General features: G+C 42.8%; 2 protein-coding genes across 4 annotated transcripts in view; one reads left to right on the top strand and one right to left on the bottom strand.

Annotated features, from left to right (window-relative positions):
* Positions 1–420: 420 nt before the first annotated feature.
* LOC134395162 (protein BTG1-like) lies at positions 421–2,201 on the bottom strand. The gene is made up of 2 exons (XM_063121208.1): positions 1,855–2,201; positions 421–1,071 (listed from the first exon to the last, which is right to left on the bottom strand). The coding sequence occupies exons 1-2, from the start codon at positions 1,970–1,972 to the stop codon at positions 719–721; spliced, it is 471 nt and encodes a 156-aa protein (XP_062977278.1). The 5' UTR covers positions 1,973–2,201; the 3' UTR covers positions 421–718.
* Positions 2,202–2,655: 454 nt separating this feature from the next.
* Positions 2,656–24,822, top strand: part of ATRIP (ATR interacting protein) — a 30,081-nt gene continuing 7,914 nt past the window's right edge. The window contains exons 1-8 of one of the 3 annotated variants that reach the window (XM_063121186.1): positions 2,656–2,676; positions 11,292–11,730; positions 13,529–13,611; positions 15,197–15,367; positions 16,321–16,436; positions 16,932–17,089; positions 20,078–20,149; positions 22,400–22,529. In XM_063121186.1, the coding sequence (XP_062977256.1) occupies positions 11,310–11,730; positions 13,529–13,611; positions 15,197–15,367; positions 16,321–16,436; positions 16,932–17,089; positions 20,078–20,149; positions 22,400–22,529 (1,151 nt within the window). In that variant the 5' untranslated portion in view covers positions 2,656–2,676; positions 11,292–11,309. Of the gene's footprint in view, positions 2,677–9,290; positions 9,504–11,291; positions 11,731–13,528; positions 13,612–15,196; positions 15,368–16,320; positions 16,437–16,931; positions 17,090–20,077; positions 20,150–22,399; positions 22,530–24,822 lie in introns of those variants that run through there. The other 2 variants (XM_063121187.1, XM_063121185.1) reach the window with 2 other exon arrangements.

Here is a 24,822-nt window from a genome sequence, read left to right as displayed (position 1 = left end):
ACTCTGGCAGACCATATAAAATGTTATGTGTTCAATTTTAACTATTTTTATCCAATATTCATCAGTGTAAAGCCATATTAAAAAACGTGTTTTACAGAACAAGGGAGAATGAAGTACTGAATAAATTTCTACAATTTTATTTCCAAGAAGTTTGATTCCATATTTGACAGATGTTTGGAAATAGAAACCTGGCTTGGTATATTTACTTTAGACAAATCATATTTGTTCTATGCAGCTGTGTTTATGATCCTGAAATACCCCATGCAGCAAAGTCACTAGCGAGGTTTAAAAATTCCAGTTGGTCAGTGTTTAATTCTCGCCCTCTCACCCGTCTGCCTCCCTCTACCCACCCCGAAATTATTGCTCAATAAATAGATGGGGGGAGTTATTGTGAACTAAAAGCCACTTTTAAAAAAAGAGTTAATTTAATTTCATTTTTATTACAAATAGCCAAGGATTTTTTTCCAAAATATAAATCTGTAAAACAATCGTCTTGACTGTACAATTTCATTTACAGTATACAATCCAGAAAAAAGTAGACAGTTAAAGAACTGTTTTTATACATTAGCCCTTGGCCACAAAACAAAGAATTTGGCAGTACTACTACAACTTTAATGACTATGGGGTGAAAATCAACATATCAATTACATCATCTAACTTCATTATCAAAGTGGGCTACATACATACATCATTGTACAGCGAATGTGTTTTTTTTTTTTTAACTGGAAACTGTCATCATGTTGTAGTTCTTGGAAGGGCTGGCTCTGCCAATTCTCCACTCCTCTTTACAGCTGCTCCTGCTCTCAAGAGCTTTGGCATTCTTCACTGCTGGCTGAGGGCCTTCATAGAGGGCACAGATAGACCCATCTTCCCCGATCCGATAGGACACCTCAAAGGGGTCGACCCAAAGAGTTAATTCGCTGGGCAGAAGCTGGAAGAGTCTCTCGTGGCTTAGTCCGATCATGACTGCTGCCTTTCCTATCAAGGGGTCCATCTTGTGATTGATCCGAATGCAGCGGTATCCCGAGCCTTTGGAGGGCATCAGGGGGAACCAGTGGTGCTTATAATGGTCTGTAAACAGGAACAAAGGGGAGAAAAGGGAGAAGAGTTACAGCCTGCATAATAGGCACTCAGGCAGGCATCAGCCCCTTGTGTTTCTGCCGCCTGTCCATCTGTCCAACGACTCAAAACACGAAGGGCTGCAAAGGAGAGTTAAAAAAAAAACAACCGACAAGGAGCCCGAGAAGGGGCGGGGGAGGAGGACGGAGAGAAGCCCGTTTAGCCATAGTATGACTGGAAAAACAGTATCATTCACTGATGACAAACGGGGAGTGCTGAGGCGAAGAGGCTGCCCTTCCGCTCCCCCACCGAGTGCGCGCGCGCCTGTCGTTAATCCCCCCCCCCCACGGCCCGTTCTGAGGGGCTCAAATTGGGGAAGAGTTTAATCTCCTCAGTCGCCTGAGGGGTTGGAGTAGTTGGGGTGGGGGAGCGGGGGGAAGAAGAGAAGGGAAAAGTGACGGACCTGAGAGCGTTAGGAGCGAGGTTAGGGAACGAGCACGAGAGACGGCGGGACCTGGGGCAGAAGGAGTTGGGGGAACTTATGAGGGACCCAGCAGAGACGGTGGCAGAGGCGGCGGCAGCTGCTTCGGCCGCGCCGTGTCGGGCTTCCTCTTTGTGGCAGGCGGCGGCGGCGGCGGCATCGACTCCCCCGCGCGATGGGGCGAGGGCGGCTGAGATCCTCGCAGGACTCCCCCTCCATGTCCCCCCACCTCCGATCAGACGGTGGGGCAGAGGGGGGAGCGTGGGAGCCCGCGTGGGGGCGCCTCCTGCCGCCCCTTCCCCGAGCCGCCTCACCTCGTAGCGCCTCCTGGAGGGACTCGCTGAAGCAGCGCAGCTCCTCGTCGCCGATGCCGCCGGGCGTCCGGAGGAGGCGGGTGATGAAGCCCGCAGCCGTGGAGATCTCCGTTTTCATGGCCCTCCCCAACGAACCCACTAACTAATGAACTCTTTTCTCTTGCTCTGCCTTAGTCCCGCAGCGGGGCTACGTTGGAAAGAGCGAAGGCGGGATGGTGTTGCGGGGAACTGGCGCGGAGTGCCGATCTGCGCCGCCGGCCCAGCTGCTGCTGCCGCTGCTGCCACCCACTCAGCGCTGCCGCAGCCACCGCTGGGGACCGAGCGCGAGGAGTAAACAGATCGAGAGACACAGACAAGAGGCGGCCTTCCCCCCCATCCCCCACCACACTCAGGGAGGCGGGGCGGGGCCAGCAACAGCCAATGACGCCGCCCCCGAGCCGCTGCATCACAGAAACCGGGCGTTCCGTCTCGCGGACGCCAAATCTCCCTTCCAGATTGGCCAAGAAATGACACCCCGCTCCGTGATTGGCCGGCGGCAGAAGGAAGTGTTGGAAGGAGTCGGTTGATGGGTCTTTTTTCTTCTCTCCTCCTCTCTCTTATACTTTCCCCTCCCCCCCCGCAAGGAAAGTTAGCGAGAGGGCGGGGCCTGGGTTCCTACCAATGGGAGGAAGGCAGACGACGGAGAGGGGGCGAGGAAGGGCGAACCGTTCATCCGTTCTGTGCGTCAGCATGGAGGCGCTGTTGACTCAGCTGCGGGAGGGGCGAGCGGACAGAGCCAGAGAGAGGAGGGAGGGGCTTCCTCTTGGCGCTTGAGTCTATGAGGTCCGTGATGTCGGAGAATTCAGTGGGTACAGTCTGGCGGCTAAAGACATGGGTGCGAGGGAGGGACGGAGAGAGAGGCGTGACGCCGCCGACGCCTCCTCCTTCTCACCGATAGAGAGATCAGATAGAAGCTTGTTGTGGACGTGCTTGGTGTGGTGTTTATCGGAAGCGCGCAGGAGAGGACGTGGGGCAGGGAGCATAGGCGGCTGTGGAGAGCCAGGGGCGCGGAGGGCGAAATGGATAATGATATTAATCTAGGCACAGGGAGCAGGAGGCGTCACAGTAGGGTTCAAAAGATATTTATTAGTGCATTATCTTTATCGTCATCAGGCCATTCATTTGTTTTTGTATGCCCAGGAGGAGGCTAATAGGGGTTATTTTCGAAAAAGATCTTTTCCTCGTCTATATTAAGCCTTTGACTGAACTTTCGCCGTGAGGCTATAGGCAAGCCGATCTTTCTCAGACCCAGCGCACCGTCTTTAATATTGAAATAATGTAACACAGGCCGACAGAGTTGTTCTAAGGATTGCTGACATAAGTACATGAAGCACTTCTAACGCTTAGGAGATGTACAAAGGATATTTAGAATTTTTTGAAAATCCGTATGGTATAATACCTTTATTACGCAAACTCAGATAGCACAATATTTTGGTTATCTTTGAGTTGACCTAATAAAGATATTATTTAGATCTGGAGATCTAGAGCATCATCACTGGGGGTGGGGGGAGAATTGCATTTCGCTATCATCAATTCTAGGGCCGGGCATTTGGCCCTCATTACTTCCTCAATCTCAAGGGAGAGAAAAGAGGAAGTAAACAACATGCACCTGGCCCATTCAGTGGGCTGTTTTGATCTCGCTGCTTTTCCTGCACACAGGAGGAGATAGCGGCATGTTCGGACTTACTGGGGTGTTTTTTTGTTGTGCGAAGAAGGCTAGAAGGGGTGGGAGGGGCCCTGGAGGCAGATGATGTCCTGAGAGGGGCCCATGAACATCTGTGAGTGCCCAGTAACAAGCGTACAATAAAACGCTTGTCTGATGGAGCTCCTAGGAAACTTACACATTTTTGTGGTCTTTGAGTTGGCCTAATAAAGACATTACACTATATGGATTTTGGAACTTTTCATATGGGCAACATGACTTCTTGTTTTGCAGTGTCCTTTGGTTTGTGCATTCAGTAAATCATTATGTTACTATTGCTGTAGGGAAACAGGCTTGTACATATAACTTTATCAAATGTACCAACTTTATTTAACCTGATGTATATCTTGTTTTATTCCAAGTCTGATTCACAGACTGATGCACAAATACATCTAGTGCTAGTATAAATTGCAGTTGCATAGCACTCAAGTGAGGTATTTATTCTAACATTGCATGAGGAATGTTAGCACTCTCACAGAAGACTGTGGCATTTCATAACAGATTAGCACAGGGGGGAAAATACAAGGCTGTTTATGAAGGTAAAAGCTCATGAATTGCTAAGAGACTAAGGACACAATCCTAAACATGTTTAGATGGGTGGGGGGAGTCCTTCAATTCCCAAAATTCTGGGATTCCTTGGGAATTGTGGAGTTTTTTTCTGTCTAAACATGCATAGGATTGTGCCCTAAGAATGGGAAGGAATATGATCAGGCTGAGTTTCAAATCTGTGGCTCTGACGATCCTGACGTTCTCTGTTCTTTGGGATTGGAATCTAACTCAAAAAGACAGTAGATTTCTATACAGAACTACCTTTTAAATAAATGTTTTCTAGCAATCTGCCTCCTTGCCCTATTTTTTTAAATTCAAGCCAGGGTCCTATATGTCTTAAGAACATAACAACTGCCTTACTGCAGGACGCCTTGGCCCATCTACTCAGTAATATGTCCCATTGTCCCAACATGTCCTAGCAGTTTGAACTGGAGAGGACATTTTACATCCTCCTTGCCCTCGCCCCACCTTTATCCATCATCCCTGTCAGTGGGAAGACCCAGGAGCTATCCAGTGTCCCAGGATACCTGTCTGCCTGCCCCCAAGGGGCCAAAACATCTGGCACTACCTGGCCATTTCTGTGGGGGATGGGATTATTCTCTCCTATGTTCATCTTGGGAGATTTGAAAAGCAGCATTTGGAACAGTAGCAGTAACATTTAAGGCTTGGGGAGTTGATATTTTACATAATTGTCTCACAGAGCCTTCATTAGTCACCCACTTACAGCTCTCACTTGTGCCACATGTATACATCTAGCCTAGTAATCACATTGAAATGGCATCAGCGTAATAAGCACCAGTCAAGCTCTAATGGAGAGGGTATTCCAGAGAGAGTGCCACCACGGAGAAGGCCCTCTGCCTAGTTCCTACACAATGAGCTTCCCTGACAAAGAACTCAGAGAAGAGCCTTCTCTGAAGATCTGTTAATGGACTTATTTTCTAACCATTGAATAACATGGGCTTTTACTGGTATATGCAAGAAATGTGAGACTTGTCATTATTAAGCCAGCAGAAGTCTCCCAAAGAATCTTTGGTGTGTGTCATAATGTACATAATTGAAACAACCATTTTGTGTAGAAATGTGCTCCATTAAAAACTTGGCGCAATTTTAATGGAGCTTCCCAAACTAGACACCCTCAAAGTCACCCCTCTGTTTACATGACATGGTATATGGCTGAGACAAATACTATGTGGAGTGAAAATGTGTCTAAAAATAATACATTAAATAATACATTATTGTAAGATGATATTGCTGAACAAGACAATACACACTTCATGTAAAAGGGCATCTTGCTTACTTCATAAGGTACAGGGTTAAAAATGATCTCATTTCTATCCAGAACTCTCTCAGGTTACAAAAAGGAAGATGAAATAATTTTCCCTTGGTAATTATATTCTTTTACTAATGGAAGAGGGAAGTCTGCAAAGCATTTTCAACTCAAGATAGCTATAAATAGCATGAATGGAAGTAGAACAATTATTGATGTTCTAAATAGACTGGGCTGTTGTGTCAGTTATAATACAATTTGAAAGACACAACTGACATTTTCACCAGCACATGAAAGCAGACAACTGAAGGGATGAGATTATTACCACATCCACAAGTTTTGATTTTGACAGTGAGAAGTCTGAGAATATGGCCATACCTCTAATTCATTTGGATGATTCAAGAACTTCATAATCGAAACTATGATGACTCATGATGTACTTTGGATGATGTCATGGTACTTCAGATTAAAGACACTGATGTGTGTCGGCTGGAATTAAACAGATACTTTACCATCTGCCCATGCAAAGATCTGGTACCACCCTCAGCTCAATGGGCACTTATGCTCCAGCCAATTCTCCTTTGCCTCACCAATTGCGTTGTGAAGCGGCCCCCACTGGTTGCACAACTATGCTGTAGTGGTTCTGGGCAACCCAAAACAAGCGGAAACACTCATTTCTGAAAGGAGGTGGGTCACTGGAGTTTGACAACCTGCTGCCTTCCAAAAACGAGTGTTTCCGCTATGAAACACTAAATCTCACCTGTGTGTTTGCTCCTGCTTGCACAACAGAATTGATAGGACTTTCCGCTTGCAGAAGGGAATCGATGTGGGGCGGAAGGGAATTGGCAGGGGTGTAAATGCCCCGTTGGATTCTTCCCATTGTGTCTCCAACATTTCTTACTGTAGTTGAAGCAACAATCCCTTGGATCCAAAGTAGCCCATGTGTGACTGGAATGCACTTCTGCTCATGCATGGGGATGGGTTGTTGATTCCTACCTATTTGCCCCCCTCCCTGAAGGTTCCCTGCTTCTCAGGAGCAGTTTTTCATAGGGCAAAGGGGCTGCAGCAGGGGATGGGAGGGAGAAGTGTTGGTGGATACACAGAAATCACATGTGGTCTTTTCAACCTTTGTGAATTAAAACTGCTCAGATAATCACAGCTGAATATGATTAGATCAACATACTAACCCCACCATTTTATAATGGCTTCATTGAGCTTGGAGGATTTCACATCTAAATGTCCTTCGAGGCTTTGTCAAGTTCTGGAAGGCCTGATATGCTAATAAAATCTGGAATTCTAGCTGTAGAATCATGGAAATGATTTATTTCAGTACTGCATTTCAACCTATGGCAAACACTGCATCAAATACCAGCAGGGCTCCCTGCTCCATCAAGAAAGAAGGAATCATCAGCCTGACTTTCTTGTGTTGCAGTACCACCCTGATCCTAGCTGGAGTCATCAGCTTAGCCAGATAAGATAACCTCCTATATAACTGTTGCTCCATGCTTGGTTCCTCGGTCTGAACAAGTTGTAGCACTGAGTAGTAGTGCAGACTGCTTTGCATTGCCTGTGTGGTTGCATTCAGACAACATGCTAATCAACAGTTGTTTCCCATTCTATTCCTGTTACCCATTCTCCCCCGCCCCCCGCCCCCGTTGATTAGCATGTCGTCCAAACTCAGCCTGTCTCTTGCCTCTGCCCCAATTGTCCACTGCTTGCCTGTGTCAGACTCAAAAGGCCACTGCAGCCTGCTGCAAAGCTAGGGCCCAGTCAGCTGTCTTGGAACACTCACATTTGCTAGTAGGCATAAAGCGCAGAGACCCCATACTTCCTGACCCTAGTCATGTGTATATCTTCAGGTGTGAACCACACAGTTAACATTTCTCCCCTTTTGCCGACCAAATCTTGTCAACAAAAAACAAAAGTTTCATTTTTATAGTTATGGGTTGATTTGTAAAAGAAGCCTTTGAGATCAAGCCTGCTTGGAACTGAGTGTTTTCTGGTTTCTAAGTTTTACCCAAAACCCCAGATGTGGAGCTTGATGTTATTGTTCAGTGGTGAAGGAAAGCCACTCCTCAGTCTGATTACTTCTATACTGCTTCCATGTGACTGCTTCAATGTTTAAAGGTTGTTTCTGGCCTACTAAATTAGCATAGTATGGTATTATCACCTATGAGTGCTGTTGTAATGGGTTAAATTAGCACAGCATAACTACAAACACAGCATTGTCACCAGTGCTGTGAATGGGTTACTCTGTTCTGCACAGAAATATCACAAAGCCCTTGCATTTTAAAACCTTCAGCTTCAGTTTACAGTTTTTTTTCTTTGTCTTTACTGGGTGTGCCCATGTATCTGCTAACTAAGGATAACACTTCAAGAGATGCCACAATAAATGTGTGTTTGTTTTTATAATGTACCATGAAACAAGAATGAATGACTATCATATTCACAACACTAATGTGGAGTGATCCCCACTTTACTCTGCTTTGTGCAGGGAAAAGTGGGGTCACCCAATAGTGATTTGTTGAATAATATGTGACAGAGGGTACCTAATGACTGCAATCCAGTTAAATCTGTGAGTTTGGCACATTTGAAGATAGCAGGACTTACTTTTGACCAAAAATACATATGGGCTGCAAAGACTGTACTTGAGAGTCTGCATTCTTGTAAGAGTAGCCTACTATAGAGATGGGAGAGCAGAGCAACGGAAAACCCATAATTCAGTGGAAGAACCCATACTTTGCATTCATCAATGCAACAGGTTTAATTCTATTGCAAGAGGCTTGAATCAGGATTAGATTTTTATCACATTGCAGATGTTAATTAACTCACCTAATACCAGGATATTTATCAGCAACAGCTGCACTGTAAATGACCAGTTAATAATGTCGTCAGTACTCTCTGCAATGAATTTCTGTTTACAGTCCCTCATCCTGGTGCATATGTATGAAAAAAAAACCCGCTTGAATCTCTCCATGATACTGCATGCATCTAATGAAGTGGACAACAGTTCAAAGTTTATGCCAAAATAAATTTGTTAGCCTCAAGGGGCCACAAGACTCTCTGTTGTTCTCTCCTACCTTAGCCTTATCTCCCTAACTCCTTGAGGGGGAGGGAAGGAATAATAATTTTCAGGACAGTAATGTTGATGCTTTATGAGTGCTGCAAGGATTTTCTATTTTATTAATCTTTTTCTTTTTATTGTAGATTTTTGCAATATGTAAGTTACTTTTATTATTTTATTTTATTTTAATTGGAAATTGTCTCAAGTTTAAATGTGGGATATGAATACTACGAATAAACACACGAATTGCTATCGGATTGTATTTCTTCCCCACCCACCCTGGGGAGGAAGTGTTTGCAGGGTAATAAAACAAATAAATCACATTTTTCGTACAGAGGCCCTGAGTTACAAAGAACACGAACATCTGTCCTTGCTCTCATTCTGGAAGGTGGGAATGATAAAGGCCTGCATTTCTACATTGGCTCTTATGGCCAATTGTCATTTTTACCACTCTAACCAAAGAGAGCCATGGCGTCAAAAATATCCAGGATATCCTGTCTGGAAACAACAGAACTGTGGTCTTTTTGCCTCGCAGAGCATCTGGCTAATCTACAACGCGCGCACACAACTACAGCGGTAGGAAAATAACCCTATCGGCCAATTACTGAAGGCCTTACACCCTACACTTACCTTCTTATAGAGCGTTACGTTCTTTCTCCATAGAGCTAACCGGACGTTACCGTCATTGGTAGAAAGGCGGCCACCGATTGGTTGGTAGGTTTAGGGCGGGGACCTCTATTCCGCGCGCTGTCTGGGGGGGAAGCAGTCGCGGGCGCTATGCTCGGGAGCCGCTTAGCTCCTTTGCGGCTCTCTGGGGTGCTCGGCTAGTCTGCTCTCCTGGCAGGTCGCCATTGACATTGCAGAAGCGCTGGCGACAGGAGGCCTGTTAGCAAGTGAGGGTGGTTTGCCAGGCTGAAGCAGTAGCAGCAGCCCTGGATCAGGAGACGTGACAATAACCTCTCCTCCTCTCGTTCCGGAGAGGAGGTTCCGCCTGGCTTTCCTTCTTTTCCACGGTGCAGGAGGCACAGGTAACGTTGCTGAGGAAGTTAAAGCACTGTCCACTTCATCAGATGCAGAGTCCACGAAAGCTTATGCTCGCCTTCCCCAATCCTCGTGCCCTCCAGATGTGATGAACTGCCACTCCCAGCGAGGGATGCTAGGAGTTATAATCCAACACATCTGGAGAGTTCCAGGTGGGGAAAGGCGGCTTATGCCCTGCTGTGTTACTCTTAAAAGTGCTATGAGATTCTTTGTTGTTAAAATTATACAACACACTTGTGTAATGAGAGATTGCAAAAGGGCAGCAGAATGCATGTGTTGTAGCAAAAAGAGTGGTTTGTTGTTCTGCTAGCTAGTTTATTGTGATTTTAAGCTTTTGTGGGTAAAAGCCTGCTACATTATCAGATACATGAGTGGGCCAAAGAGTTGGCAAATATGCATGTAGGTGGGAATGTGTGGTGACCTAAAAATTAAGGTAAGATGAAACTTAAATGTAATATATGCATACTGTGTCCTTCCCCTGAAATTAAAAGAACTGGATTGATAGGTGCAAAACCCATGCATTATTTGTGCATGTGAAACATTGCAATGAGTGTCCACTATCTGTTGTATAGCATGGCACCTGATTAAATAGGTTGTTGTTGTAGTAGTGGCATAAAAATCTATACCAGTAGTACAGCTTTCCCCAGTCTGTACTCTACAAGTGTTGAACTTCAACTCCAATAATCCCCAGCCAGAAATGAACAATGGTTAGGAATGCTGGGATTTGTAATCCAAAAACATCTAGAGGGCACCACGTTGGAGAAGGCTGGGTTATAAGGTGCCCACATGTTAGTGTTTCTCCCCCACTCTGTTCGCAGCCCACATAAAGGGCCCTTCTAATACAAACTGATGGGTTCCAGACTAGTTCACCATCTGAGGGATTATTGTTTTCAGAAGCTAAAATCTCAATTCAGTCCCCAAGCTTTTCTCTGCATTACAGAAGGCTAAATATTCTAAAATGAAAGCTGAGAATGACTTTCAGTTAAGAACATATGAAGTGCCATGCTGGATCAGACCAAGGGTCCATCTAGTCCAGCACTCTGTTCACACAGTGGCCAACCAGCTGTCGACCAGGGATCAACAAAGCAGGACATGGTGCAACAGCACCCTCCAACCCATGTTCCCCAGCAACTGATGCACACAGGCTTCTGCCTCGAATACTGGAAACAGCACACAACCATCAGGGCTAGTAGCCATTGATAGCTTTGTGATTGAATGAAGTGCCTGTTTACGTTCTTTCCAAATTCAAGGAATTTTAAAATAATCACCTCATGAAGTATGAGATTGGTAAAATCAGTAGTTGGCCTTATCCACATATTAGTTGTTGTTAGAATTAAAACTTGTTTAAAATGTTAGCAGTGATGCCAATTTTGTTTAAGTTCCATAATTCCATGTAGCTGTGTGTTTGTGAACTGAGTAAATCATTGGACCTACAACTCTAACTAAAAGTTATATCAAATGTTAATCCTACTTAGAGTAGACCCATTAAAATGAATTGGACTTTAGACTAACATTTGTTACACCCCTAAGGCTCCAATCCTGTTTGCATTTAGCTATGAGTTAGGTCCATGGGATTTATTTCCTAGTAATTTGGCTGTAAGAGGCCTACTCTAGGAAAGAAGCCTGATGAGTGAGACAGAAGCTGATATATTACAAGCTAATTTGAATGGTGGCTGTTGTTGCTGATTTCTCATGCCCTTTGGATTTTGGCACTTTAGAAGAACATGGTGCTTCAACTTTAAACGATTTTATGTATTATTTTTTTTATTTGCCAGGGTAATTGCTAACACAGAATGTCAGTGAACAATTTCTTTGGGAATAAAAAGAGAAACAGCTCCATCTTATACGATGTGGATCAGGCAAAAGTTACTGCTTCATCTTCATTTCTCCAGAAAACCACAAGCCGAAGTAATGTTGGAAACCACGGAGATGGCTTCCCACCAAACAAGCGTTACAAAAGCCTTGCTGCAAATGAATGTAAAGAAATGGAAGATCCTTTTGAGGACAGTGATTTTACAGCAGATGATTTGGAGGAGATAGATATTATTGCTTCCCAGGCATTGACACAAAACGTTACCTTAAAAACAAATGCATTGAGAACTGGGCAAAATACAGAGCTATCTTCTGCCCCAAACAGCACCTTCGGAGCACCTGATCATAGTAAGCGATGGAATATTGCCCACACAGCTGAGACAAAATCCATAGGCCAATTTGGTACGTGCAGTCTAAAGGCAGGTTGTAATGTGGATCGATAGGAGGCAGTGGGTTAGATCTTCATACATAAGTATACTGAAACTGGAACAAATCTGCTTTTATCTTTTGGTAAAGTAGTTTAGGTATTCTATTTCCCCTTCTCTTCCCCCACCCTCCCCATGTTGGAATAATATGGTTAAAATTTTACTGAGGTTGCACACACATCCAGTACTAGTTAATTTCAGCAGATGATGGAACAGAAGGGTTCATCGCTATATATTTGTGGTGAGACAGGTAAAAGCTCCCAAAGAAGGAATTATACCCCTGAAATTAGTTGGGCAGAATAAATATTTCATGTTTCTCACTTATCTCTTGTTCTTGTTTATCCTTCAGATGTTCTGGCCTACAACTTCTATCAGCCCTAGCCAGTATAGCCATTGGTGAGAAATGATGGGAGTTGTAGGGCAAAATATCTTGAAGGGGTTGGGTCTTGTCTTTGTCCTTGTCCTCTGTCTCGTGAAACTCTCCCTCATGAAACCTCAGGAGCACTACACGACAGGGATGAGCTTCACTCTTCCAGGTGTGGTGTACATGCAGGAGGGGCAGGGGCTCTTGCTGTGGGCCCACACCGCAGCAGTGGCCCACTCACAAGAAACACCTGGAGTTACTACTTCCCTTCACATTTCAACCTGCTTACTTCATTGCTTTTTGCTCTTTCCCAGACAATAGAAGTGGTAAGAAGGAGGACCATTAGGTGCCACTGCCTACTTGCTTACAGGCTCTCTGCTTGTCCAGAAAGCCAGAGGTAGCAATGATGAGAAAGAGGATGAGGAGCAATAGCAGCAGCTGGTGACAATGGCAGAGAGAAGGGAGATTCCCTGAGGGAAGGGGCCCGTTGAGGGTGTCTTGCCCAAGGACCCTCAAAAACCTGGAGAGGGATCACTTCTGCTGCTGTGCTGGACTTCCAAGACACTTGGGATGCCTCGGAAGCTGCAACATGATGCAGGCAAGCCCCAGCTGTTGCTGTTTGTAGAAAATTAGGTTGCAGTCCTTGACTCAGTTGCACACACTTAAGTTGCACTAAAACCAGTGAGACATAAATGCATGCAGCTATAGAGTATTGCTTTCAGACAGCATCGTTTAAGGTTTGTATTGAAAGAGTGCAAATAGTTATAGTTAATTACTTCTTTGAAATTGATTCTTCTGCATTAAAGACTTTTAAACTTTTCTAATGGCAGGAAAATTAAGTGTTCTTTGTGTCTTGGTTTGGAATGTGCAGTATTCTTAGATACTGGGCCAGTTAGCACGTCACAATAATTAACCTTTGTGGTGCTGCAGTGACTGCCAGCTGCCATTTTGAATATACAAGTCCTGGCCAGTGGTTGCCATGGCTCATTGTGACTGTGAACATAGGTAGCCATGTTGTGGGAGATTTAAACAACCCTTGCATAACCCATTGTCTGTTCTAGGGTGGCTTGTTGCGACGTGCAACCCTTGTGTATAAATTGGCAGAGGGCTGAGCAGGGTCCTGTTCTCTCCACCACCACCTTCTACTTTGCAGGAATGTGTTTCAGCGCATTGGGTCTGAGTTCAAGGAACTTGCATGGGAGGAGAGGAGGATCTAGATGGAAGTATGAGACGTGCACATGGGCCTCCTGTTCTGGTATTGGCCTGGAGCACTGAAGTGCCTGCCTATGCATGTACACCAAGCCTGTGTCAATTCTTTTGCATGCATGTCTTTATAGGGATGGGTTGTTAATATGTACTCTTAGTTAACAAAAGCATTCATCACATTTCACAAGTTTCTTTCTGTCAACAGGAAATAGCACAGAAGAAACCCCATCTAAAGACAAATTTAAACTTGAAACACTTCAATCACAATATGATGAAGCTAAGACAAAGGTTTGTTCTTGATTTTTTGAAGGAGTTGTTGAACTTAAATGCAGCTGTACCTTTGGCATGCGTCAGTGGTGAAGTTCTTGACCTAAGACTTAATTCTCCTGGAAAAATGCCTCTACAAGTGGGAAAAACCTATTCTAATACTTAAAATAGTTGTACTATTTGTGTATGTTGTATGAAATCAGTAAAGATAGATGGTAGGTGGCTGACTTTGTCAGGGTGAGGGCAGAGTGACTTCAGCAATGTGCTGGTCATCTGTACTAGTTCACAAAAATGTATTAATCTGGCTTTGGAGGGTAGGCAATGGGTTAGTAACAGTGATGTGGTAAAACTACTTGACTTGAACCAAAAAATAATGGACACTCCGTGCCTTGTCAGAAACAATGCAGAAAACCATGCTGAATACAAATGGATCGGATCTCATGACGTCAGAGAATCCTTAATTGAAATTAGTGGGACTTTCTTGGAAGGATGTGTGGATAGGATTGAGGTGTAGGTCTGAAAGCCAAAGTGTTTGATTGACAACAAACACCAGTCTAAGAAACCTGGCCATCACTTCTCTGCTGCTAAGCGCAAGGGTGAAACAGCATGCATACACACACTTTCCCCCACTTGATGCACCCTCTCCCCCACTTGACTTGAGGGAGAGGATTGCTGGAGAAAAACAAGTAGGGGAAGGCTTAAGCATCTTCATGCCACCTGCCACCCACCGCAGTTTCGTTTCTGAAAACTCTGTCTGCATTTGCTCTTTTTCTGTCACCTCTTGTGGGTTCTCTTCCTCATTCTCTTCTCTAGAATTTGAGATGCCCATAGCTTCTTCTCTTTCCCCCTTCTCAGATCACTTTCTCGCCTTTCAAACTTTCAGCAGAATGTTATGCTCTTGCACATCCTCTGAACTCAAGAGTGTGCAGTGCTTGGCTGCATTTGCACTTATTTTTGAGTTCCCATGTTTTGCATACTGCAGAACAGCTGCTCCTTTCACACTACTAAGCTAGAGGAAATACAGGTCATGAACTTCCATTCTCATAAAGGTGGGTAGTTTAACATGCTACGATTAGGATTCTTTTAATCCTGGGTGCCACGGATCCCATGCTCATGCAGTCTTTCCCAGAAAAAGAGATATATTACATGAGGCAAGGTACTAAGGTGATCCCAACAAACTATGTGTGTACAAGCCATTATGACTGAGCTTCTCAGTGCCCATTTTTAAAGTTTAGACAAATCCATGGAAAATAGAGCTATCAATGGCTACTAATCATGGTGGCTATATGCATAGTGGCAACTTGCCTTCTAATACCAGTTCTGCAGAAACATGGGCAGGATGGTACTATCGTTTCATTGCTTGCTTGTGGGTGTCCTGTGGCCATTGCAGGAGCAGAATGCTGGACTAAGTAGGCCTCTTCTCATGTTCTTAACAGTATAACCCTATATATGTCTACTCAGAAGTAAGCCCCATTGAATTAAATGAGATTTACTGTTAGGATTGCAGGCTAACAGTAGTATTAATGGGATTGCTGTGAGGGACATGCAAAAAAAAAATCCTGCAAAACTCTTTTTCTTATGCTTGAATTATGTTGTAAATTTGCAGCTGAAGGAAAAACAGGATGAAATCCTCATTAAAAATGGAGAAATCAAAATTCTACGGGCTTCAATGCAGCAGATGAAATCCGCTATGGAGGAACAGCAAAAAACATACATGTTATTGGAAAAGGAGAAAGCTCAAATTTTAAGTGAAAAAGAAAAGGAATTCTCCAGAAAGGTACTATTTAATAAATGAAAATAAAATCGGCTTCAAAACCTTAAGGATTTAAATGTCCTTTGTTTTATCACTTCCTTTTGATCTACCTCTTTTTCCTTTGGGCTTTAGCCATATGTTGAAAAGATGAAAGTTCAGAGATAATATTTTTCCTTCTCCCACTTCTTTTTCATTTCTGAGTTAAGGAATTAATTCAGTGTTACTTGTCAGATATCAACTGAAAATTCTTCCTAATTGTTTGTTTTATGTTCTTTTCTCTCTCTGTTCCTTTAACTGTTTGTATGTTTATATAAAAGCAACTTCTTAAAAAGAAAGGAAAAAAGTACACTTCATTTAACCTACACTTCATCACACACAACTGAAGAAGTAATAATAATTCCAAATGTAGAAATCTGCTGTGTGATTCCTGCTTGTGATGCTAGTGCCAAGCACTTGCAATGTCAGTCTCATTAGCACAGTTGATGGCACATTTTCTTCTCCCAAGCACACAGGTTCTCACCAAGAAAGTTTTAGTATTCAACTGTTAAACAAGCACTCAGAATTTCCCAGTTGGAATTAATAATTTACAGATCCCCCAGTAAGATCATTGCTTTTCAAACTCTGTTTCTGAACTCTTGTTGTTTTTCTCTCAGCTAAATATGCTGCTAAAGAGTTTTTGTTTTTTAATGTCTCTTCTATCTGTATTATATTTGCTGGAGTGTACTGGTGGTCCACTGTATTATACATTTGCTTTCTCAAAGCAGCATAACATGCAAGTATCTGACCATTTTTTGTTTGGCTGGTGGAACCATAATCTGTTAGCGAACAGATTTGGGTGTAACTAGTAGGAAAACATGAGAACAATATGAGCAGTAAAATCAAGTAAATAAGTATAAATTTGTTCTCTTATAATGTTGGGTAATTTAACGTTTTTGTATTTCATTGAGTTATTAATATCAAACAGTGTATTTTTTCAGTTACAGTCACTGCAGTCTGAGCTACAGTTCAGGGATGCTGAAATGAATGAGCTGAGAACGAAACTTTTGAGCTGTGAAAGAATAAAACCTGCTATTCCTTCAGTTTCATATACCAGGTATAAAGTACTCCTTCAGTTTCATATGCCAGGTATAAAGTTAGAAGAGCAAATCAGTTAGCATGTACAGGTCTAGTGTTTTTCAGGCAGTTAGGTCACCCAAGAATGTGAGCATCTATCCTTTTTATAGCTGTATATAATTATTTACAGTACTGTTTCCTTCTGCAAACTCTAGTGCAGACAGAATTGCTGAACAGACAGCATAATGCTTCATAGAAGATTGCTTCTAATTTGCAAAATCTTCTTAATGACTAGCGTTTGAATTTCCCAGCTTACTACTCATATAATTGGAGGATGAACTAATATGTATTGTAGTCCACTTCCACTTATTCTGTCATATGATCCTCTAAGCTTACAATTTAAGCTCATTCAGTTGGAGTTATAGTCCACCAAAATCATTTGACTGTAAAATATTTTTGTGGCGTAAACTATTAATTATTTTCAAAGTGAAATATTTCTATGCAGTTAATTCAAACAATTTATTTAATTGTTTAGTCCAAAGAAGAGTCCTCCTAGCATTGTAAAAGTTGAAGGATGTACTCAGAATGAAAAAAAAAGTTATCCCACAACAGATTCTTTTGGCTCTGAAATATCACCTAAAGCATCCTGCTCCAAAACACATTTCCACATCCAAGCTCCTTGGGTTAATAAGGGTAAGTGCATTTTTTGGTTAATTATATTTGACCTTTGTATGTCTTGCAGTGATGACGTACAGGTGGCTCACTTGGGCAAGCACAAATCTTTCTGGAGTTTGTATGATTGGGATCTCATGCAGGTTCTATAGGATGGACGCGGTAGGCTGTCCTGGCACCACCATGTGGCATGGTTGGGCAAATGCTGGGCCCTGTGCCTCTGCTGACCTTCACAGGAGACCCAGTGCTACCTAACCCACCTCACTCTGGTCCATTTGGCTGCAGCTGCCTCTTTATTTTCCTGAAATGCAATACACTGTAAGCTCCAGTTACGGTGCATTATGAATTTTAAAAACCCACGCTACCACCAGAAAAAACATACCGGAACTAGAATATCTGATGCGTTGTATTTTGGGGGGGGGGGAATACATGGGGCAGCCGCAACTATGGCAGGGACCATGTTTACACAGCTGGCAGCTTGCCAAGGTACCCCCCAAACTCTGACAGTAACACTTGATTAAACCCATTAAACTTTTAATGGATCAACCCCATTAAAATTCTTATGGATTTTAGATCATAATGCTGATTAAATATATACCTTCTTGAATTAAAAGCAATTAAAATTACTTCCAAGAAAATATATGTAGGAATTGAGCATTGTATGAAAACTTCATTGCAATCTTTCTCTATTCATCCTCAAAACCTCAACGCGGCCTTTTCATTGTGACTTCTGTAAATGATAAATGGCGTTGCCACATCACAGCCTTCTATCTACACACAGGCAATTTTGAGCAACCATCTTGTAAGTCTTGTAGAATGTGGTTCAGTGAAAGAAACGAACAAGCTTTTGAGCATCTCTATCAATTCACTGTACAAAGCAGTTATACATTGGCCCCATTCAGAAGACACCTTAAACCATGGCTTTAACTATGGTGAATAAAGCAAAAGTCTTATTCACTGTGGTTAAAACTGTAGTTTAAGGTGTCTTCTGAACACGACCTGACTTTGTGGCTTAACCACCATGGTTAAAGCCATGGCTTAAGGTGTCTTCTGAACAGGGCCATTTTCTAAAGCTAAGATTGCCCGTATGTACTTTTGCTGAAAATGTGGTTTTCATCCTAGTTGGGAGCTGAGATTCTGAGCTACTGAGACAGACATCCCAGTCGTTGCAGGGACTATGTTCTTTGTGCTGGTACTGCACAAGAATCTCACTTTCCTCCATATTACACCAGTTAAACATTATTAAATGTTCTGCAAATGTTCTCTTCTACCTTATGGATATCACATTATATTTCTATACTGCGACTCTACAGAATATCGGTTTGCTCCGTACTGTATTGTGGCTTCATAATCTAAAACTCTGTAATTAATGGATGTCATGTTTTATAACTTTTAGGGATGGTTTTAGGCAGAATAAAATTATAAACAGGAACTGAAAGGCTGCTTGACTTAATTTGGAATTTGGCATAGTGTGGTCTACTTCCCATTGGGCCCCTGGCTCCTATTCTGCTCAATAATTCTGCACGGGAGGACACTGTTTCTCTGGCATAACTTGTCCAAGTCCACCCATTCAATTACATTGAGAGTTGGCCATTAAAAGACCTGGCCTGGTCTTCTCTTGGGCTTTTTGACAGCAGCTTGGGCTGCTGAAATAAACAGGTGACGTTTTTCCCAACATGGAGGTAAGTATGATCATGTTCTAATGTGATGGGAGATGGAGATATCAAGTGGAGGGACACTTGTGCTCCCTTCTCTACTTCCAGCCCATCTTCCAGTATTGCTAGCTCAGATGGTTTAACTGCAGTCCGCTTGTGCTTTAAAATGCCATTGGTGAACTCCAGGTCAGCCAATGGAAAGGCGATGGCAGTCCGTCACCTAATGTAAGAAGAATGTGCCAACTTGGTGTGTATAACTCAAACCTGGTTGTATGAAGGGGGTGGTGTAAATGGTATGCAATAAGAACATATAACACTGATTTCTGCAACAGATGCACTGGTTGCCAGTGCATTTCTGTGCCCCATTTAAATAGCTGGTGTTCACCTTTAAAGTCCTAAACAGTTTGGGACCAGTTTATTTAAAGGACCATCTGCACCTGTATGATCCTGCCTGGGTCCTAAGCTCAGCCACAGGCCTTGCTCACATGCCCACCAGCAAGAGCTGTTAGATGGCAGGAACAAGTGAGAGGGTCTTTTTTGTGGTTGCCCCATTCTTCTTGAATACCTTACCATGGAATGTGTGTGTGTCTCCCTCCCTGACTGGTTCTAAATGGGTCTTGAAGACTTGGATGTTCCTGTCTGTTTTATAAATGAATGAATACCCATCTCTGTTTTATAAATTAGAGGTTTTACTGATGCTGTTCTAAATGTTTATGCTACTGCTTTGGTTAGTTGTATTTAATATTTTATTGTTTTAAAATTTTATCTTGCAAACTGTTTTAAGGAGGCTTTGCCTTCAAAGGCAGTATAAAATATTTTAAATAAATAAGATAAATATCTGCAAACCAAACTGCTATTAAAATCACAGTAACAGAAACTTGATAACTGTACCATTCAGTCCCCAGTGGTTCTTGGATTTCAACTATGTATTTATGTAGCTAAGTTATTTGAAGCCATCAAGAGTAAGATTGTGTACCATGTTAGAATCTGGATCCAGGTTAAAATCCAACCCTGATCCAGGTTCAAATCTAAGCCACGTCCAGTTTCTAAAATGGTATCCCCTTGCACTTATGTACTCAATTTATGCTGGCTTTGAATAACCTATGTGAATACAGTTCATTATCTACAACTAGGCTGCAGAGAAAATACAAGTGTTGCTAGTAATTTTCTAATGTAGGAAGACATATTTTAAACGTTTAAATGTTAGCATCTCTGATAGAGTTAAGTCGAAGCACGAAACCTGAATGTCAGCAATAGAGCTACTGTCTCCTGATGCAAGGCACTCTAGATAGGGCTAAAAGCCAAAAGAAAATTTAATATTGCTGCATGGATTACTACAAAGCTTTCTTTCCAGACAGTAAGATGCCTGACCTTGAAATTGAGCCTGTGAAGCAAGAAACGAGTTATGTCTGTGCTCAAAAACAAGGTAACTCCAACTAAGAAATCCTATAATTGCATTAATTTATTAGGATTAGGATTGGAATTTACATTAGAAACATAAGGTGTGTTTCCTAGAGCAGGGGTGAGCTCACTTCAGACCTGTGGGATCTATTTTTATTTTATTTACTTATTTACAATATTTATATACCGCTCTCCATTCAAAATTTCGGAGTGGTGTCCAAGATAAAACAAAAACACATTAAAATAGATTTTTTAAAAAGCAAAATGCAAAATGAACCATGGCTGGTCATCAAGGGAAGGCTTCCTGGAACAACAATGTTTTCAGGAGGCGCCGAAAGGAATACAAAGGTGGCGCCTGCCTGACCTCTAGAGGCAAGGAATTCCATAGGAGGGAGGCTACCACGCTGAAGGCTCTTCCCCTGGTGGACTCCAATCAGAGGATGGGTCTATGTGGAACCATCAGGAGCATGCCCTCGGATGACCTCAATGTTGGTAGGGGAGAAGGCGCTCTCTCAGGTATCCTGGTCCCAAGTTGTTTAGGGCTTTGTACACTAATACAAGAACCTTAAACCTGGCCTGGTAGCAATAGGAAGCCAGTGCAGTTGTCTCAGCAAAGCAGGGAAAGGGGCAGTTCCGGACAACAGCTGAGCTGCAGCATTCTGCACTAGCTCCAGCTTCTGGAGCAGCTTTAAGGGCAGCCCCACATAGAGCGCATTGCAGTAATCCAATCTTGAGGTTACCAGTGCCTGTACCACCGTGGCCAAGCTATCCCTGTACAGGAGAGGCTATAGCTGGTGAACCATCCAAAGCTGGTAAAAGGCACTCTGAGCCGCCGTGGCCACTTGAGCCTCCAGCGACAGAGATGGATCTAAGACTACCCCCAAACTACGAACCTGATCTTTCAGAAGGAGTGCAACCCCATCCTGAACAGGCAATGAGCCTATTTCCTGGACTTGGTAACCACTCACCCACAGGGCTTCTGTCTTGCCAGGATTTAGTTTAAGTTTATTGGCCCTCATCCAGCCCATTACTGAGTCCAGGACCTGCACAGCCTCACTTGATTGAGTTGTCACAGGGAGCTATTTTGTTGTCACATCAGCCTATTTTGCTTTTTTTACTAGAATTCCATTGAATTCTGAGCCTTGGAATTTGTTTCAAGTATCAAAACTGAACAGAGTGCACAGTCCTTCTACGCAAAAATCCACTCCTGGTTACCCTAAGCTTTTTTAATTTTTGCAGTAGATTTTGGGAGGGAGGTTTCATTTGCTATTGCTATTGTTAAACAATTGCAAATCCTTACCTATCTACTAGCTTTTGCTCACCCAAGTTCATAGGAACCCTAAAATATTATCGCAATTATGTGAGAGGTGGAGACTCTATAAGAGGCACTTTGGTTTCCTTCTAGGTTCTATCTCCCAGAACACCATCCACTTCCAAAATCCCTTGAGTCCTCAGTCAAAGCAAGCAGAGTACTTTGTAATGTTTTACTATATCTAAATGAGCAAATTGCAGTAATGCTAAGCAACAAATAAAATTATTAGCCAAAGCAGTGTTATGAATAACATGTCAATTATGGTTCCTGACGAAACGCTCATTTTTAACAGATTTAACTAGAAATTAAAAAATAAATATTTTGAATGAGTTAATCTGATTCTGAATGTGGGGCTCTGTTAACTGGCCTAAATGGCATCAATTTTAAGGTGCCTCTCTTGTCCTTACAGAAATATTAAGTCAAAATGACAATATAGTTTGCTTTAACATGGAATGTACTTCCCATCCTTCCGGGATCGGTAAAATGAGTACCCAGCTAGCTGGGGGAAAGGTTACTGCGACTGGGGAAGGCAATGGCAAACCACCCCGCTACAAAGTCTGCCAAGAAAATGTCAGCGAAAGCAGGTGTCCCTCTAGGAGTCAGCAATGACTCAAGTGCTTTGCACGAGAGGTTCCTTTCCTTCCTAACATGGAATTTAGGCCAAAGCAATAATGCATCTATGCTCACGAAATGCCAGTTTTGATAGTCACAGCAAACTGCCTTTCAAGTGTAGTGAAAAATGTTGGGTTTTATTCTCTTTCCACGTCAAGTAGATGCCCAAGGATGTGTGTGTCAGGATGTGTACTTGCATCTGTATGTATATATCTAAGATTTACTTTTCTCCTTCCTTGTTTTGTGTCATGGAATAATAGGAGATGTTAATGCTGTGGGTTTTCTTTTTCTGTCACCTATTTCTCCTACGGCAGTGTGTATCATGAACGCTGGTTTTATATATTGTTGCAGGTTCCATTTTGATAAATGCACTGATGAAACAGCCTATTGTTCCAGGATCATCGCTAGGACTCTGCTATCTTCTTAGCAGTAAGGTTGAAGCTCGGCCTGGCCCTGTCATGCAATCTAGTTCTTTCAATATGTATGTTTTAACCAATAAGTAATGCTAAAAACATTTACTGAGGAAATACAGCTGTTTTCATTTATAACCTGGCCCCTTTGCAAAAGCATGCAATAACGTTCTGTTCAAAACTGCTGGTATCCTCCACAGTTGGCATGAAAAGACGCAAGTGGGATCTGCAATGAAATGTTGCAGCTTATCCTCACCCCTAAGACAGGAGTGGGCAACCTCTTTTAGATTGAGAGCTGAATTCAAATTTGGTGTTTCAGAAAGGTAGAAAATGGAAAGGACACTTTGTTATCTACCTCCCCAGCTTTCCTTTCCTGTTTTATATTTATTTCTTTTATTTATCAAGTTATTTAGATGGTTTTAGCCAAAATGCCTCCTGGAGCAGCTGACCTTCAATTAATAAAATGAGATCCCTGGCCGCAGGCTTACGATCTGAAAAGATTTGATACACGAGGTAAAAAAAGATGGAGAGGGAAGAGAAAGGAGGTACGCAGCCTTTCAGCAGGGCTGGTAGAATGGCCCTGAGTTCCCTCATCTCCCGCTGTTAGAGCCTGCTGAAATGGCTGCTGAAGGTGACAGTTGAGGGAAGAGGAGTTTGATCTAGTGCTATATAGAGCTAGAGGACCTCCAGCCTGGAACCTGAGCATTTCATAGTACTTTAGTTGCAGGTTGGGCATTCTTTTCTTGCAACATCCCTGTATAATGCAGGGTGGTTTGTTTTTTTTTACCTCATAGCACACTCCCTTTCCCTACCAGAGGCATCTAATCCTCCCTCTAGGATACTCGCTACAAGCTGTTAGTGACTTAAGTAGCTCATTTCCTTCTCTCCCTGCCTGCCCTTTTCTTCTCCCCCCCCCCTTAACTGACAAATATTCCATGTTCTAACTGCTCCCAACCATATACTTAACTGGTAGACTCACAGAGTTTTCCCGACTTTTTGTTCCTTGAGACCCCCACCCTCAACCAGGCTCAAGTGCCACCTATGGACTGTAAGTTCTGGGACCTCACAAATGCTTCCCAGGCCATGCTGAGGATTTTGTTTCAGTTTACAAACTTCTGCGTACCTAGGGAGTCTGCTGTGCATGTAGAAATCACCCCCTTATTTTTAGGTGGCTCAGTTTCACTTCCAAACAGAGAGCGAACTCAGGTGGCTGAGTACCTAATTGATGGAAAGATGATGAAATGCATTTTGGCTTAGATCCAACACTGCTAGGAGAATTCCACTACGGCAACAGGACTTTCTCCTCCTCCCTGCCGCTCTCCAAACTGCCCCAGAATCTGGGCAGTTGGGTTTTGAGGGCACATGGGGGGAGTAGCAGGCAGAGACAAGATAAATCTCCCCATTCCAGTTCTTCTGATGGAACTGTTTCTGTTAGAAACACCACTTTGGATCCAGCCCATTCATGACAATTTAAAAATAAAATAAACATTTCTAAACTATTACTAGAGATGAATTGGGAAATTGTTTCTAACACATTTTCAAATGAGAACTAGAATAATTAGGTTTCAATCCTTAATTTGAATCCATGAATCAAAACGTTTTTAAGATCTGACATTACTTTTTCTATAGTTGAGGATAGCTGTTTGTTGAGTATGGCATGAGTATTCACTGTAATTTAGCATCTGATATAGAGCAGGTATGCAAATTAAAACTGATATAGAGAAGATATGTAAATTAAAACTAATAGGCTAGAGACTGAATTTGCATATCTCTCTCCAATCTCCAGTGAGTTCAGTAGGAGTGTTCGAACCTGCATCACCTCTTCTGCTGATGCAATTTCAGCCAGGAGCAAGTTTGGAAAGAATTTAGGATTTGGATTAAGCTTGTTCCTTCCCTGACACACTTCCCTCATTTTTGGCATCTCCACTGGCAGTCACCATTCACTGGTATAACATTACACATCTCTGACATTATTGTGACGTTGGCCTGGTTCAGACAACACGCTAAACCATGCTGCTTAACCACAAAATGGTTAATGGAATGCATTAAGGTCAATGCATTCTGTTAACCATTTTGTGGTTAAGCAGCATAGTTTAGCGTGTTGTCTGAACCAGGCCATTGAAATTGTAAGCAGTAGCATATCCCCAAGATCTAGGGGGTACAGATGGACTTATACCAAATCCTAAAGCTCCCCAGCCAGTCATTTGGGCACAGGATTGTAGCCTGTTTTACCATTTAAATACACCTTTTCTCACACAATCTGTCATAAAAATATAAGAGGGGCCCTGCTGGATAGATCACAGGCCTACCTGGTCCAGCATCTTGCTTCCCAGACTAGCCAACCAGATGCCTGTTAAGACAAAC

The sequence above is a fragment of the Elgaria multicarinata genome, chromosome 3 (genome assembly GCF_023053635.1).
Source record: "Elgaria multicarinata webbii isolate HBS135686 ecotype San Diego chromosome 3, rElgMul1.1.pri, whole genome shotgun sequence".
NCBI lineage: Eukaryota > Metazoa > Chordata > Lepidosauria > Squamata > Anguidae > Elgaria > Elgaria multicarinata.
Note: the sequence above shows the minus strand (reverse complement) of the source record. Positions and strands in the feature narration are given on the sequence as shown.

Bases quoted from the DNA above. Each gene is read 5' to 3' on its own strand.
- LOC134395162 (XM_063121208.1), bottom strand. From the start codon at position 1,972: ATGAAAACGGAGATCTCCACGGCTGCGGGCTTCATCACCCGCCTCCTC. The intron at 1,072-1,854 runs GTGAGGCGGCTC...TCCTGTTTACAG, and splicing joins CCTCCAGGAGGCGCTACGAG to ACCATTATAAGCACCACTGG.